Source organism: Chenopodium album, chromosome 20, assembly GCF_948465745.1.
Source record: "Chenopodium album chromosome 20, dcCheAlbu1.1, whole genome shotgun sequence".
NCBI lineage: Eukaryota > Viridiplantae > Streptophyta > Magnoliopsida > Caryophyllales > Amaranthaceae > Chenopodium > Chenopodium album.
The window spans coordinates 8,316,588-8,330,557 of record NC_137853.1 but is presented as its reverse complement, the minus strand read 5'-3'; the positions used below and the strand labels follow the sequence as shown (position 1 = coordinate 8,330,557).

The window sequence follows — 13,970 nt, the reverse complement described above, 5'->3', positions numbered from 1 at the left end:
TTCTCTCATAAAATATTCATTTCAGCTTTATTTAGTTCAGTTCAGCTCCAATCAGTTCAGTTCAACTCCTAATTTCCTTCTCTCATAAAATATTCATTTCAGCTTTATTTAGTTCAGTTCAGCTCCAATCAGTTCAGTTCAGTTCAGCTCCAATCATTTCAGTTCACTTCAGCTCAGTAAATATGAACAAGCCCTAAATAAGTTAATAGGTAATGATAGAACATATTACCACATAAATGGGTATTATTACAAAATTGAACAACAAAGGGCTACATCACCCTTGTAAAGACCTTAGTTCGCCTTATTTTTACTTTTATTTATTTCAGAAAAAATAAGTTCAGTTCAAATCATCATTTTATGTGCAGTTTTTTTATCGCTAAATATCTTTAATTTCGTAATGAAAAAATTATGAAAATTAAATATTAATAAAACGAATCTAACAAGAACCCACTTGATATATTTTGTCCGTATAGATTATCGTATATTTAAGGTCAAAGTTTGGTCAAATTTGACATACAGATCAGACCAGAGTAGACCAGATCATATCACACCAAATAAGATAAGTTCAGATAAGCACAAATAAGGTGAACCAAACAGGCTTAACAAGCTAATTACCCTAGTAAACTGATAATAGCCGGCACCATTAAAGCATTTTCTCAACTTTGTGTTTCTTGATCAGAAATTTTTTTCTCCTCCAGTGGTGCCTAATACTTTCATGAAAGCCTAGGAGATCGAATGGCTAATATATGTGGTGTGTTGCCTTTATATATGATAAACACACGTCTATATGGTAGCGTCATCCCCATTTAAAGGAGACTCAATCCACCCTTTACTTTGGAACCCAAATCTTTATACCCCATTCACGATCTTCTCTAAAACCTGCAGCAAGCAGTTCGGTTAACCAAATAATCACTTTTAGTCATGCAGAACAACAACATGAGCTACAATATCTTTTGACTAACAATATAAACTATGTATGTGCCATACACAATTTATTTTTTATTATTTCTCTCTCCTACAAACAAATAAATATAGCCCACTAACTATACTTTATATTATAAAATTCGCTTTTTGGTCCCCTTACAATTGTTCTTTAATTTTATACAACAACTAGTGTTATGTTGCAATTAATACAAAACAAAGGGAGTTATAATTTTCTTACCCCTAAATATCATACACAATTGTGTCACCTATAAATAAATTTGCATTGATGGTTAATAGGTTCTTCCTTATTCAAAACTTATAGGTCATCCTCTCATATAAGGGGGGAAGAAAATAGTACTCCGTAACAACTTTTGGGTAATAGACCATCCTTTCATAAAAAAAAAAAAAAAAAAAAAAAAAAAAACAATAATTCTATCAGAAAAAGTATTTTCTTCCTTAAAAAAAAAAATTAAATAAATAAAAAATTCACTATGTATCACACTTGTACTTTGCAAAGTTATAATTGGATTACACTTGAACTTTGCAAAGTTATAATTAGATTACACTTGTACTTTGCAGAGTTATAATTAGATTTACTTGTACTTTGCAAAGCTATAATTAGATTATTCCGGCCACGCGCTAATCACCCTTCTTGGCAGCCACTTCTGCTTACACAAGTAAAAACATGGACTAATTTTCAGTAAAAGGACTTCAATTGGTAATGTCAAATGTAATTGGAGGAAATGTGAACAGTTTACAAACCTCACAAGAATGCAAATTTCCAAATGATTTAGGAGCAACTAAGGATGGTGTGTTGAGATAGAAGCAGTCTTTCCTTGTTTTCTTGGGAGGTAATTGAGAGAAAGGGATTATTATATGCCTGATGAAGCTTGTCTTTCTCTTATGCCAGCTTGTTGAAGTTATGGGAAGTCTCAGTAAATTTTGTCTCTATTTCCTTCAAACTCTTCTTCTTAAGCCAAGCAGGGATTATTATATGCCTGATCAAGCACGGTTGTCAGGTTTGAGACAAGCTTGCCAGCCTTCCGAGCTATATCTGCTTCAAGCTCGGACACTGTTTTCACATCTTTAATCTTCTGCAAGTGCTCCCCAATAATCCCAGGTGAATCATAATCATCAGCACGAGCAACCCAGGCATACAGCCCAAACTTTTCAGTATCCTTTGCTTGCCAATGCTGTTTTCCATGCTGATTTAGTTCATATTCTTTCTCAAATACCAATGCATTGTTCAAACCCAGCCAATCTTTGTTGAATTCCACTACATCAGTACCGGAATGGCCTCTAAAGTTCTACAAGGGATGGACTCTCTTGGGATTGAACCCTCCAGCTCTCAACTCATCCCTCAGCTTTGAACCACTTTCCCCCACAAACCGGCCCTCTCTGTACCAAGTAGGAAATGTTAACCACTACTCCTGTCCAAGGCCATACAAACTTGTCATCATGGTCACAATCAACCACATGAGCATCACCATTAGCCTGTTTCAACGAGCTAGCTTGATTTCGCACTTCATCTTCCAAAAATCAAGCTAGCCCAAGATGATTGCCTTCTCCCTTGGCTCCATTTTTTTTTAATTTTTTTTTTTGAGCTAGCATTTCCAATCCCCGAAGCATGCTGAAGTAATTCTTTGTACAGAAAATCCCGCTTCCTTTTCCCCAGGCAATATGGCCAAGTATACTTTTCTTCTGAGACTTTGAGCTTGGAACTTCCTTACTTAAGATCTTCAAAAGTTTTGTCTCCATACTCTTCAATTTCAGATTCACTAATGTCAGTATCCTCCTCTTCAGAGCAGTGAGACATGATTTTCTCACCTCTTCGTGATCAAAGCACAAACTCAACAAGCCTGTAAATAAGATACAATGTGGGGCATATTTCAAAACTTGGAAACACCAAAAACAGGGATACTCACTACATTAACAGCCTCTAATTCAAACAAAAACCACCCAATTGAAGCAAAAAGAAGACATTTCTCATTTCCTATTATTGTAAAACAACCCTCCCCACCCCCACCCTTTACCTTCTATTTAACCATGGTTCACCAAAAAACAAACTGTTAAGAATGCAGACAAATCCACTACAAACCAGAAAACCCTTAACAAAAACCTCGTCATTTAGAGTCGAATATCATTTTGATTATTTCGCATACACAACATATCAGAAAGCCCATAACCAAAACCTCATCATATAGCGTCTTATATTTTATCGAAACCTATTCAGCATATCACCTTTGTACATATAGTCAGTAGACAACAACCAAGCAAATATTATTCAAAAATTTTCCCTCTAGTTCCCTTCGACACCTTAGACTGCTCGATTTCTGCCAAATCTTCTCCTACTAACCATACTTGCTTTCAACAAAATATCACCCCCTTCGTCCCTTAATAAGTAAAACAGAATTCAACCCCTTTAGCCCATTACACAAGAGCTTTAAACCATGTCAATTGGCTAGCTAATTGCTTTAGAAGTTGTATTTGCTATATCACGAAAAATATAAAGAAAAAAAATAAATCAATCTAATATGCTCCTGAATAAGCTAAAAGTAACTACCTTCTGATTGTAGCCTTTTGCTGAAAGGGTCAGATTATTGTAGCTTCAGTTGTCAGGGATTTTTTAAGTTTTTCATATTCAGCCTTTTTTATGGTAGTAACCTGAGTATGAAATGAAAATCATAGGTTATACAGTAATATGTTACAATTTCACTAAATTTATCATGTAAGATCAGTGTGGTAATTACCTGGATGCCCTTGTGACAAAGCGCGGAGACAATTGAATAATAAACCTTTGAAAGCCGACCCCTAAACAGAACTTGAGAAGTTCCCAAAAGCTGCTACAGCTAAGCTACTACCATCTACACTTTCACTTTGAGCTTAGGGTGCCTTTCCAAGTAGATTTCGCCATTTCTAGTGAAATGCTCCCCCTGAGATAACAGTGATCATAAGATAAGTACTTAGCTATATACGCATTGGTTTTATATAACAGAAGATAAAAGAATCATAAGTAAACTTGTCTGATTCAAAAGTCCTAAGCTCACTACATTGATCCCTTTTTCCTCTGCCTCAAGTATGGCTTCTTCGATCAACTTGTTGATAGCCTCTCACTGCCATTGTAAACAGAGAAGATGAGGGTACCTGGGCCTTTTGTAGACCATCAGAAGCTTCTAGAATAATTTTCCGCTCCATACAAATGTCAGTTGACTGCAACCGTCTCTTGAAATGTAGTGATGCTTAGCCAATTTCACCAAGAACAAGGTAACAGCTAGAAGCCTAGACCAACGGAAAATAAGATATGTGAAAGCCCTGTAGAAAAAATTTCATTAGCCCATGTTTTTATCCCACCGCAAGCACCATAGACAAGCATCAATTAGGTAAAAACATGTATCACTTATAGTCTAACACAAATAATAAAAAAGAAATAAATAAAAAAAAAGGCAAAGATGAAAAATTAAATACCAACTTTAATAAACCTGATAGTACGAAAAGGTTGTTTGAATTGACATTGTTCTGACAGTTATCGAAAGAGCACTCATGGTTCTCCTCGAGAAGCACCAAAAGGGCGTTTAAATTAAGTGTCATTGAAGCTCTCATCTTGTAATCTCATCATTTCTGCAATTACACAACAATTCATCAAAAACCTGCAAAATCTACAAACCCCATAACCATAATTCAATTCTGAACCTTTCTGCTTCTCCAATGATTCGGCAAATAGCCAAATAGTTTGCAGAGTCGCCTAAAGGGTGATAAGCTTCTTCAATCAAACAAGCAAACAGTATACAGTTAAATAACCAAACCTGCGCAGCCATTTGCTCAGAATCAGAATTTGCAAAGTCGCCTAAATTCTCCCAATTCTTCACCAAACCTTGTAGTTAATTAAATCACAATAAATAAAAATTCAGCAATAAATAACTCAAAATTCAGCCCCAAAATTACACAATCAACCTTACAGTCGAAGCGTTCTTCATTTTGACGTATTAGTTGAAAGGGAAAAGAGAGCCTGGTCGACCGCGAAATAAAATCAGAATCAGCAATCAGCAGTCATTGAATTAGACAATTAACTACAAACAGCATGAACTTCAAGAGCAATATCAATAACATTGAAGCACACCAATCCTTGGCTAAAATACACCAAAATCATGTTCTAGCCACGATTAAGGACAATCCAATGAAGATTTTGGACACAGTTTTGGATACTATATGACTCAATGATCTAAAAAAAACAATAAGATACATGACTAAACCTGGTAAAAATTCTCTAGAAAACTCAAAAGCACAGAAACCAAACAAAAAAACCAAATATGTCATTCTTCTATTGGTACTGAGGCTAAGCTCCTCTTATCATGCTTCTATTGGTACGGAGCAAATACATTTCTCTCGATGGGAGGGATACCTTCCAATCTATGAGATGAATAGAAAAGGCAAATAACTTTTTAATCTTTAATACACAATGTCCAGCTTCTCCTACATCATTTATCCTCCTCCAACTGTCTACTGTAGTTTCCTATGAAGTTTATAGTTCATTTTCAGCTTCCACAAAGATACAAAAACCTAATTTTGTTACATGTAGTGTATTACACACAACAAATTCTAGACATTATACTTTATTCACTTTTCATGTGTATACCCCTATCACTTTTTGATATATTCTATGTTTTTATACGTAATTATTCCATCTAGAACAAATTTAAGAGCATTTGCTTTCCTAGACCATTATCAAAATACATTGTTTCCCTTACACATAATCTGTCTGTTATTTCCTTAATAATTATTTTATTTTCAACAAATATAGTAACTGGTAGGAAATAAGTTATAGAGTACACCACTATAAAGATCCAACTTACTGCATCAAACTTAAAATATAAGTGTCTAAATAGCTTCATACAATATTAAATCTAAGAACAAAGTAGAATTAATTATAGTCATCAATCAATTAAAGCCTTAATCCCAAAAGTGGGGTCGGCTAACATGAACCAAATTTGATTATTCCGTGTAGTCATCAACATAGATCTTTCTCCTCCATCCCTTACGATCCAAAGCTTCATCCTCATGTAAATCCATGCACTTCATATCCTTCCTAACTCCTTCCAACCAAGTCATTTTTGGTCTCCCTGGGAATAACCTCATTTATGATTCTATCTCTTTAAGTGTTTCCACACATCCACCTTAACAAGCGCATTTCCGTAACCTCCATCTTTTTAACAAGCTCTTTCTTAGAAGCCCAACAATCAATAAATCTCCTATTTTGTTTTGTTCTACAATGACCATCAAGTCTCCAACACCCATATTAAAAGGGACATCCCCAAATATAAAGGTAACAGTTACGGAATAAAATAACATTATGAGATCAAACAATATTTTAAAAAATCAAGGATTGTACCTCGCCATGATTAAGGCCCATGCCATTGTGCATAAAATTTATATCAGGCTGAACTAAAGAGTAATTCGGGACATCATTACCAAGCAACTCTGAGATCATGAACTCATACCCATTGTGACCATCTGGATTCTCATCAGCATTTTGTGGATTTTGAAAGCTCTCCATGCTTGAGATGCCAGCTTCAGTGATGTTCATTAATGGAACAAAAGCAATCTCATCAACACATAAACTGCAGCAACACATTGTTTGAAATTAAGAAGCATGATCAAATTTGATTACTATAGCTACCCATAAACTACAGCAACAAATTATTTGAAATTATCATGATTTGTCATACTTAGGCCAAATGTAGGCAGGCTCAATGTATAAAAAGGCTCAAGGCGCACCAAGGCGTATTGGAGTACCTTGCGCCTAAGGCGCGCCTCAGTGCGCCTTGGTGCGCCTCATTGAAGTGAGGCGCATATAATAAGAAACAAAATAATCTGGAAAAAAACTCATTAAGCGCCTCAGGCTGCGCCTTGGTGCGCCTCAAGCTGCGCCTTGGTGCGCCTAGGCGCGCCTCGGTGCGCTTTAGCTGCGCCTCATTGAAGTCGCCTCGCCTAGACCATAAAAAGCGCATGACCTCTAACGCCTTGCGCCTCAGCGCCTAGGCGCGCCTTAGGCGCGCTTTTTCAAACACTGAGCAGGCTATGTCCCTTGTTAGCCCAAGAAAAGGTTAATTAATTTGAACATAGGCAGTATTTTCCTCAACCAACAGGCACAATCCAGTCAACTCTTTAGACTACAAATGGGTAAGAGAAAAACATGTAGGAGCCATCAATAAAAATCATAAAATCGAAAAGTGTATATTTTAAAACCATGTATGATGGGCCTCTTAAACATCCTAGACTATGCATGTGAAAGGAAGTGCTCAATGCAAATATCACCTTATCATGCAGAGATTTAGTTGTCACCTCAAGGCTTAATTCAATTCTCTGATTTACAAAGGCACATAACCAAACAAACTAAACAATCTACAACGACTACAGTAATACATATGTCTAATACTTCAATCCATGGAAGAGTTTTACTTCACCTTACAGTAGCTATTATGATTTATAGTCTCCTCCTTGACTCGACCGAGTTGAGCTTGAACTCACTCACAAAGCTCCATCTTCTTCTTCTCAATCTCCTCTTTTGCCCTAAAATTCTACAAAGCAGAGCAAAATTAAGGTGTATGATCATTCTCATAACAAACTATAAACCTATCAAATTCAGTGGTTAAAACCTAGCAAATAAATTGGTAAAGCAAATAGGGTATATAATTGTATGATATGATTCACGCTCTTTCTTTTCTAGTCATGGAGAATTATCTTATACCCATTCTTTGCATCAGCATTCACCTTTTGAAGTAGCTATAGCAAAAGCCCCGCAGAAACAATTACACTTACCCATGATTTAATCCCACCGCATGCACCTACACAGACACCAGAATCATAGCTTAGTATCTTCTGCATAAGGCGAAAGGCCCTGAGAGCATAGTAACATACATGATACATATACAGCAAACCAACAAGTATTTGCCAGTATAATCTTTAGAATTACAAAGTCCAAAATTCAAATCATACAATTACAAAGAAATTGGAAAGTGATAAACACACGATTACTAATATTAATAATATATAAGAATATACGATAAAAATAGAAATTTCTGACCTCGACTTTCAAGGGCCAGCATGAGCCACTAAGCGCTAACAATAGAGCTCCCACCAAAAAAAATCTAAACCTGCAAATTTACCAACAATATAGAATTTTTAAGGATCAAACCATGCAATGAGAGTTGGCATTGCACATCATTCATCAAAAAACAACTATTGTCAAAGGCTCAAAGAATAACCAAAGAGCTTCCATTAAAATAACTATCAAGTATCAGCTTATACCTCAGCTACCCAAATTAGCCTTTTAAAACTTTTCAAGCAAGCATTGCACAACATTCATCCAAAATCTGTTGGTCATACCCTTAAAGCACTTCCTCTCAACAATGGTAGACAATTACACATCAAATAAACTACCATCAAACGAACAGAGTTTCACTTGCAATGTAGGGCTGCATTTCTGGCAATAATATAATTTCAGAAGCTCAAGAAAGTTGATCGAACAACTTTAAAAGTCAAAAGGCAAGAAAAGGAGAAATCGAAGGAGCTTCAATTGAAGTTAAAGGCAACAACACTAAATTAGCTACAGTAACAACTAGTTCAAACAAACAAGATTAACGTTTGAAAAGGAAATATGAGTTTAGAAACCAATAACTTCCTTTACTCCTACAAAGTTAGTGACTATAGAATGATTTATTCACCTATTAATTCAAAGGATCAAAGCATCACAGGAGAAACAGCTAAATTCGAACATTAAGTCATTAAGTAGTCAAATTCACACAATAAATTAAACTACATAGTGCCTCATAAAATAGCTATCAACCAATGCATATAAAAACTGCAGTTAAGATGTCAAAAGGGTTTTACTTGAAGGTGCGTTTGCTGTCAGCATCCTCTGGAGGTTCTTCTACAACATAGCACAAAAGCTACTCCACCTGAGCTCTGTCCCATAAGCTGGAAGAATTTTACAAATCAAAAAGATTTTTAAAAACAGAAACACATAGGATATCTGCAACTTGACCAGGGAACAAACTTGAACAATCTAGCTATTTGAGGTAGCATTGCCAACAACATCGTCCCCAATAACACTGCACATCTCCTTAAATCTTGCTAACCCGAATTACCTCACGTCAACAGGAAATACCAATACATACCCTTCTTAAGAAATATCAAGTTCCTTTCTAGCTAACTTGCGTTCTGTTTGTAATTCCCATGATTTTTCTAGCTTCTGTCACTCCCCCCCCCCCCCCCACCACTTTCTTAATTCCTGTATATCTCACATGTTGCAAAATTTTTATTTTTGATGAGGGAGTAGTATATAAAGAACGCATTGACAGCATCATGATGTGCTAACTGCCAACTGATAATCCAAATAATAAAATACAATCAGAGTCATGAGGAGAGATTTTGACTGAAAAATCACATCAAATTAACTAGTTTCAAAGCACAAATATGTTGCATTCAGAAAGGCAAATTTGAGCCATAACATATGATGCATCAGTCACTTTGTTCAACAAAAACACTTGAAAGTTCTTTTATTAAATGTTCTCAAGAACAACTTACAAGCAAAGAATTAGACTTCACAAATGTCCAGATAGATCTATAGTACTGGCTACATCTAACAGAGAAGTACGTATAAAGAATTTTTCTATCTACAACTACGACACTGATTTGCTCTTCAAAGACATGCTGGAATTTACTCTCAACTCATCAATCAATTTGACTATCCGCAATTTTAGACTGCTGCTCTACTGCTGGCTACATCTAACAAAGAAGTACGTGTAACGAATTTTACTATCTACGACTACGGCATTGTTTTACTCTTCAAAGATATGCTGCAAATTTACTCTCAACTCATCAATCAATTTGCATATCCGCAACTTCAGAATGCTGCTCTACTGACTACATCTAACAGAGAAGTATGTGCAAAGAATTTTACTATTTACGACTATGACACTGATTTTCTCTTCAAAGACATGCTGGAGTTTTACTCAGCTCATCAATCAATTTGCATATCCGCAACTTCAGACTGCTGCTCAGTGGTCACTCGAAAAATTGGGCTGACCTGACGCTTCTCACTTGTTATCTGAAGAAATTTCATCTGAGAGTCATATGAAGAACTCAGTTCCGTTTTCAGTTTTTCCAAAAGCTCAGAAACCAGTGACAATTCTGCATCAGACATACTTTCTGACAAGCCTTCTTTCTCCATGACTTCCTGAGTTGTATCATTGACAGTGAAACCAAATTTAACCGGCTCTTCACCAGCAATAAACACAGTCATCTCAAAAGGACCAGTGTCCGAAGATATCCCTCTTATCCCAGAAGGCCTAGGTTGTACTTGTAGTCTAACTGGCTGATCACCTACAGGTTCATTCATTCTCAGCTCATGCTTCTCAATTGTCATCAGAAATAATTTCATCTGAGAATCATATAAAGAACTCAGTCCTGTTTTCAGTTTTTCCATAAGCTCAGAAACTAATGACAATTCTGCATCAAACATGCTTGCTGAAAAGCCTTCTTTCTTCATGAATTCCTGAGTTGTATCATTGACAGGGAAACCAAATTTAATTGGCTCTTCACCAGCAATAAACAAAGTCATCTCAAAAGGACCAATGTCCGTAGATTTCCCTCTTGTCCTAAAAGGCATAGGTTGTACTTGTAGTCTACCTGGCTGATCACCTACAGGTTCATTCATTCTCAGACTACTACTTGCTGCTACGGAGCTAGAAACACTCGGTTGAAGAAACTGGTCATTCAAGCGTTCATTTGCTGTGGATCTGTCAGATGCAGTACTCAGACACTTCTCCATGAATTTCTTAACCTCAGAGTCTGTCACTTTGCTTAGTGCATCAAGCATTTTACGACTTCCAACCCTACCAAGAATGTGTTGCTTGGTCCTGCATACGCTGTATGGTGTTTCCCGAGTAACCATCTGAAGCACACACATCCCAAACGAGTAAATGTCAATCAGCTCATTATAATAATATCCTTCAAGAAGTTCTGGAGCCATGAACTCAGGTCTGCAAGAAAAACTCTGTACCGTAGTATCCCCCTGTTCAAAAATCAGTGCGAGACCCAATTCTCCAATCTTCACAATGATCGATCTTCCATCAACAAATATGTTATCACAGTTAAGAATGCGGTGAATGATCTTGAGATCATGTATGTGACAATGGTCTAACCCCTTAAAAATCTGTGTACACCAACTCTTGATCGCATTTATATCAGTAACATCACATTTCCTGACATACTCTCTAATATTCCCAAAAGGAAAAGACTCAGCAATCAAAACAGTGAAGCAACTGACGAGCAAGTTCTTGTTACTAAACATTTCCACTAAAATGTCCACCTTACTCCAAGCAATTTCCTCACCATTAGCACTATCTAAGCCCTTGTAAACTTTCTTCTTATCATCATTTCTTATGATTGTATCGTACCTTTTGTATCGCCTACTCGGAACTGTCTCGACAACTACATCAATACTTGAAAAAGCCATTACTAACACCATTACAGAACCAGAAAATTGATTTGGGTTTGAAAAGGGATGATTCAAACTGAGTTTTGATGGGTTATTATGCAACATCTCCTGAGCAATAAAAAAACCCTAATCATCAAATCAAAATTCAAAAATCTTGAAACGTTAAAAGGGGGATAATTAATTAAAACTGCATTAATACACGAATTTAGTGAAAATTAAAAACCCTCGATTCACAATTAGGGTTTTCAAGAAATTATTAAAGAACAAAAAAAAACTTACAATTTTTCCCATGCTCTTCCTCTTTATGCCGATCCAATTCAGATAAAAATCTGAATTGCGATCCGCATAAAGTACACGAGAATTTGTTCTCCCGATGCTTGGTTTCGTTATGTTTCTTGAACCCATCAATTCGTGGATAATCCTTTTTACATATACTACAATATGGCATTTGAAGGAAACAGAATGATACTGATAGTGGAGGTAGATTGAAGCTACTCTAATGGCGGAATTGTGGGTATTTTAGAGAGAGAAAGAAGAGAGAGAAACAGAGAAGAAAAGAGGAAGAAGACGAATTGATTTCTCTAAATTGATATCCCGAGCTACAGTATCACAATTGAATTCCACGTCATACTTCCACTAATAAATGAAAATAACGAGGAAGTCCAAACGGAGGGTTGCTTGACACGAATCCCGCATCTCACAAGGGTAGTTTAGGAAATTCGCTATATTAAAGTACGTCTGTAAAATACTAAAGTACCACTAGAGGTCACAGTGGTATATTTTCAACGCCTAATAATAAATTATTTTTATTCAGTAATATAAATTTATTCATCTGTAGTAAACGATTAATTCATACTTAAGAGTTAGAAAAAGATTAAGTTAATTTATAAAAGCCTTAAATTCTCAGTAATATTATCACAAGTATCAATAGTACAATATTATTGTCCAGTAATACAAAGTAAGTACCCAGTGAACTACTTAAAATCGGGATCTGCAGGCTTTCACCCAGAAATCCCGGAAGTGCCTAGGAGGTTCCGCCTGAAATATCCGGATCCTCCTAGGTACTTCCGGAAATTCTAGGTGGATCCTTATTTCCGCCTAAAATTTCCGGAAGTACCTTGAAGGATCCGGGAATTCCAGGCGGATCCTCTTAGGTGCTTCCGGAATTTCGGAAACCTGGAATTCAAATTTTTTTTATTATTTTTTTTTTCCGTGAATAATATGATTTGAACTTATGATTTTTTTTCAAAAATTTCTATTTAGTATGATCTTTATTTTTATTATTGTCATTATTAGTTGATTTTAGTGTTGTTATTATCATTATTGTTATTTTGATGATTGTTGTTATTGTTGTTTATTTTATTTTTTTGGATTTTGTTATTGTTGGTATATGTAGTACTATTGTTTTTTTTAATCATGATTAGTATTATTATTATGGTTGATATTAGCGGCGTTATTATTATTGTTATTATGGTGGTGGTGCTTGTTGTTGTTGTTGTTGTTGTTATTAGTATTGTTATTGTTATTATTATTGTTATTATTGTTATTGTTAATGGTGTGTTGGTATGAAATTAATTTATTGAATCGTATTTTATGTAGTCCAACTTTAAACAAATAGTATTTTTTGTAATTATTACTAAAATTGGATTTTGTACTTATTTGATGTAGATCGAGGGTTCTGGTGCTCGTCATGCAATATCACGACGTTTGAATGCGTCTGTTAGGAGACAGTCATCTCGTTCAACACCGTTACAACCCGAGGAGCAGCAATACGAGTCTACTAGTGATTGGTCTGGCAGTCGAGAAGTAGTCGGTCCATGTATTCGCCAGGTGGAGCTCCTACATCTGACGAGGAGGACGAAGACTCGGCTAGTTATGCTAGTGACCGGGATGAAGAATCGGGTCCTCAGAATTATCATATGGTATATAGGGGTCAGTATGGGAGATTTGTTGGTAGTGGATCGAGTCAGCCTACTACAAGCTCTGCAGAGACATGGTTAGTGCAGGAGCCGCTGTCGGGTGGTCCCGGGGATGGGACTGATATCCCTAGATTTGGTGGTCACGTCGCACGATATATATGGGTCGAGTAGGAGCGAAGTGTTTTGCGGTGTTTGAGTAGGTCAAAGTTGTGTTCTGAACTGGTCACGTGGCGAGGTCGTCAATCAGCAGAGAGCCGACAGTCGATTGATGACAGTTGGTTGTCTCACTTACCCGGGCTTATGTTTAAAAAACTTGATTGACCGTTGATTTTCGCTTTTGTTGAAAGATGGCTGCCAGATACAAACACATTTCATATGTCATTTGGGGAGATCACGATCATGTTGCACGATGTGTACAACATTCTTAGGCTACGTGTTCATGGCAAGATGGTCACCACTACACCTAGCACGGACGTCTTACGAGACGCGTGCTCGGTTACCATGGATATGACTTCGGATGATTTGTCTGAGATTTGCAGCATAAAGACAATTTGGCAGGGTAGTGGGGTGTTGACTGATAAGATTTTTGAGTCGACATTGGAGGTTGAGAGGCAGTTTAATGATCAGTA

General features: G+C 36.4%; 1 protein-coding gene and 1 long non-coding RNA gene across 4 annotated transcripts; both read right to left on the bottom strand.

The window, feature by feature from the left end:
* Positions 1–1,367: 1,367 nt before the first annotated feature.
* On the bottom strand, positions 1,368–7,500 carry LOC145599038 (uncharacterized). 2 transcript variants are annotated; one of them, XR_014103687.1, is made up of 9 exons: positions 7,386–7,500; positions 6,311–6,539; positions 4,615–4,930; positions 4,404–4,542; positions 3,975–4,236; positions 3,675–3,857; positions 3,488–3,588; positions 1,687–2,783; positions 1,368–1,589 (listed from the first exon to the last, which is right to left on the bottom strand). It is a non-coding gene; the product is annotated as an uncharacterized LOC145599038 (long non-coding RNA). The 2 variants fall into 2 exon arrangements; XR_014103686.1 differs by having other exon boundaries at positions 1,369–1,589; positions 4,069–4,236; positions 4,404–4,930.
* Positions 7,501–9,451: 1,951 nt separating this feature from the next.
* LOC145598385 (uncharacterized) lies at positions 9,452–12,013 on the bottom strand. Of its 2 annotated transcripts, none has more exons than XM_081654729.1 (2): positions 11,702–12,013; positions 9,452–11,530 (listed from the first exon to the last, which is right to left on the bottom strand). In XM_081654729.1, the coding sequence occupies exons 1-2, from the start codon at positions 11,825–11,827 to the stop codon at positions 9,944–9,946; spliced, it is 1,713 nt and encodes a 570-aa protein (XP_081510855.1). In that variant the 5' UTR covers positions 11,828–12,013; the 3' UTR covers positions 9,452–9,943. The 2 variants fall into 2 exon arrangements, with proteins under 2 accessions (XP_081510855.1, XP_081510856.1); XM_081654730.1 differs by having other exon boundaries at positions 9,452–11,527.
* Between the last annotated feature and the right edge of the window lie 1,957 nt (positions 12,014–13,970).

What these genes read in the sequence shown, in the direction of transcription:
- LOC145598385 (XM_081654729.1), bottom strand. Translation starts at nt 11,827, where the DNA reads ATGGGTTCAAGAAACATAACGAAACCAAGCATCGGGAGAACAAATTCT. An exon ending in GGAAGAGCATGGGAAAAATT is followed by an intron (nt 11,531 to 11,701) that starts GTAAGTTTTTTT and finishes TTTATTGCTCAG; the next exon opens with GAGATGTTGCATAATAACCC.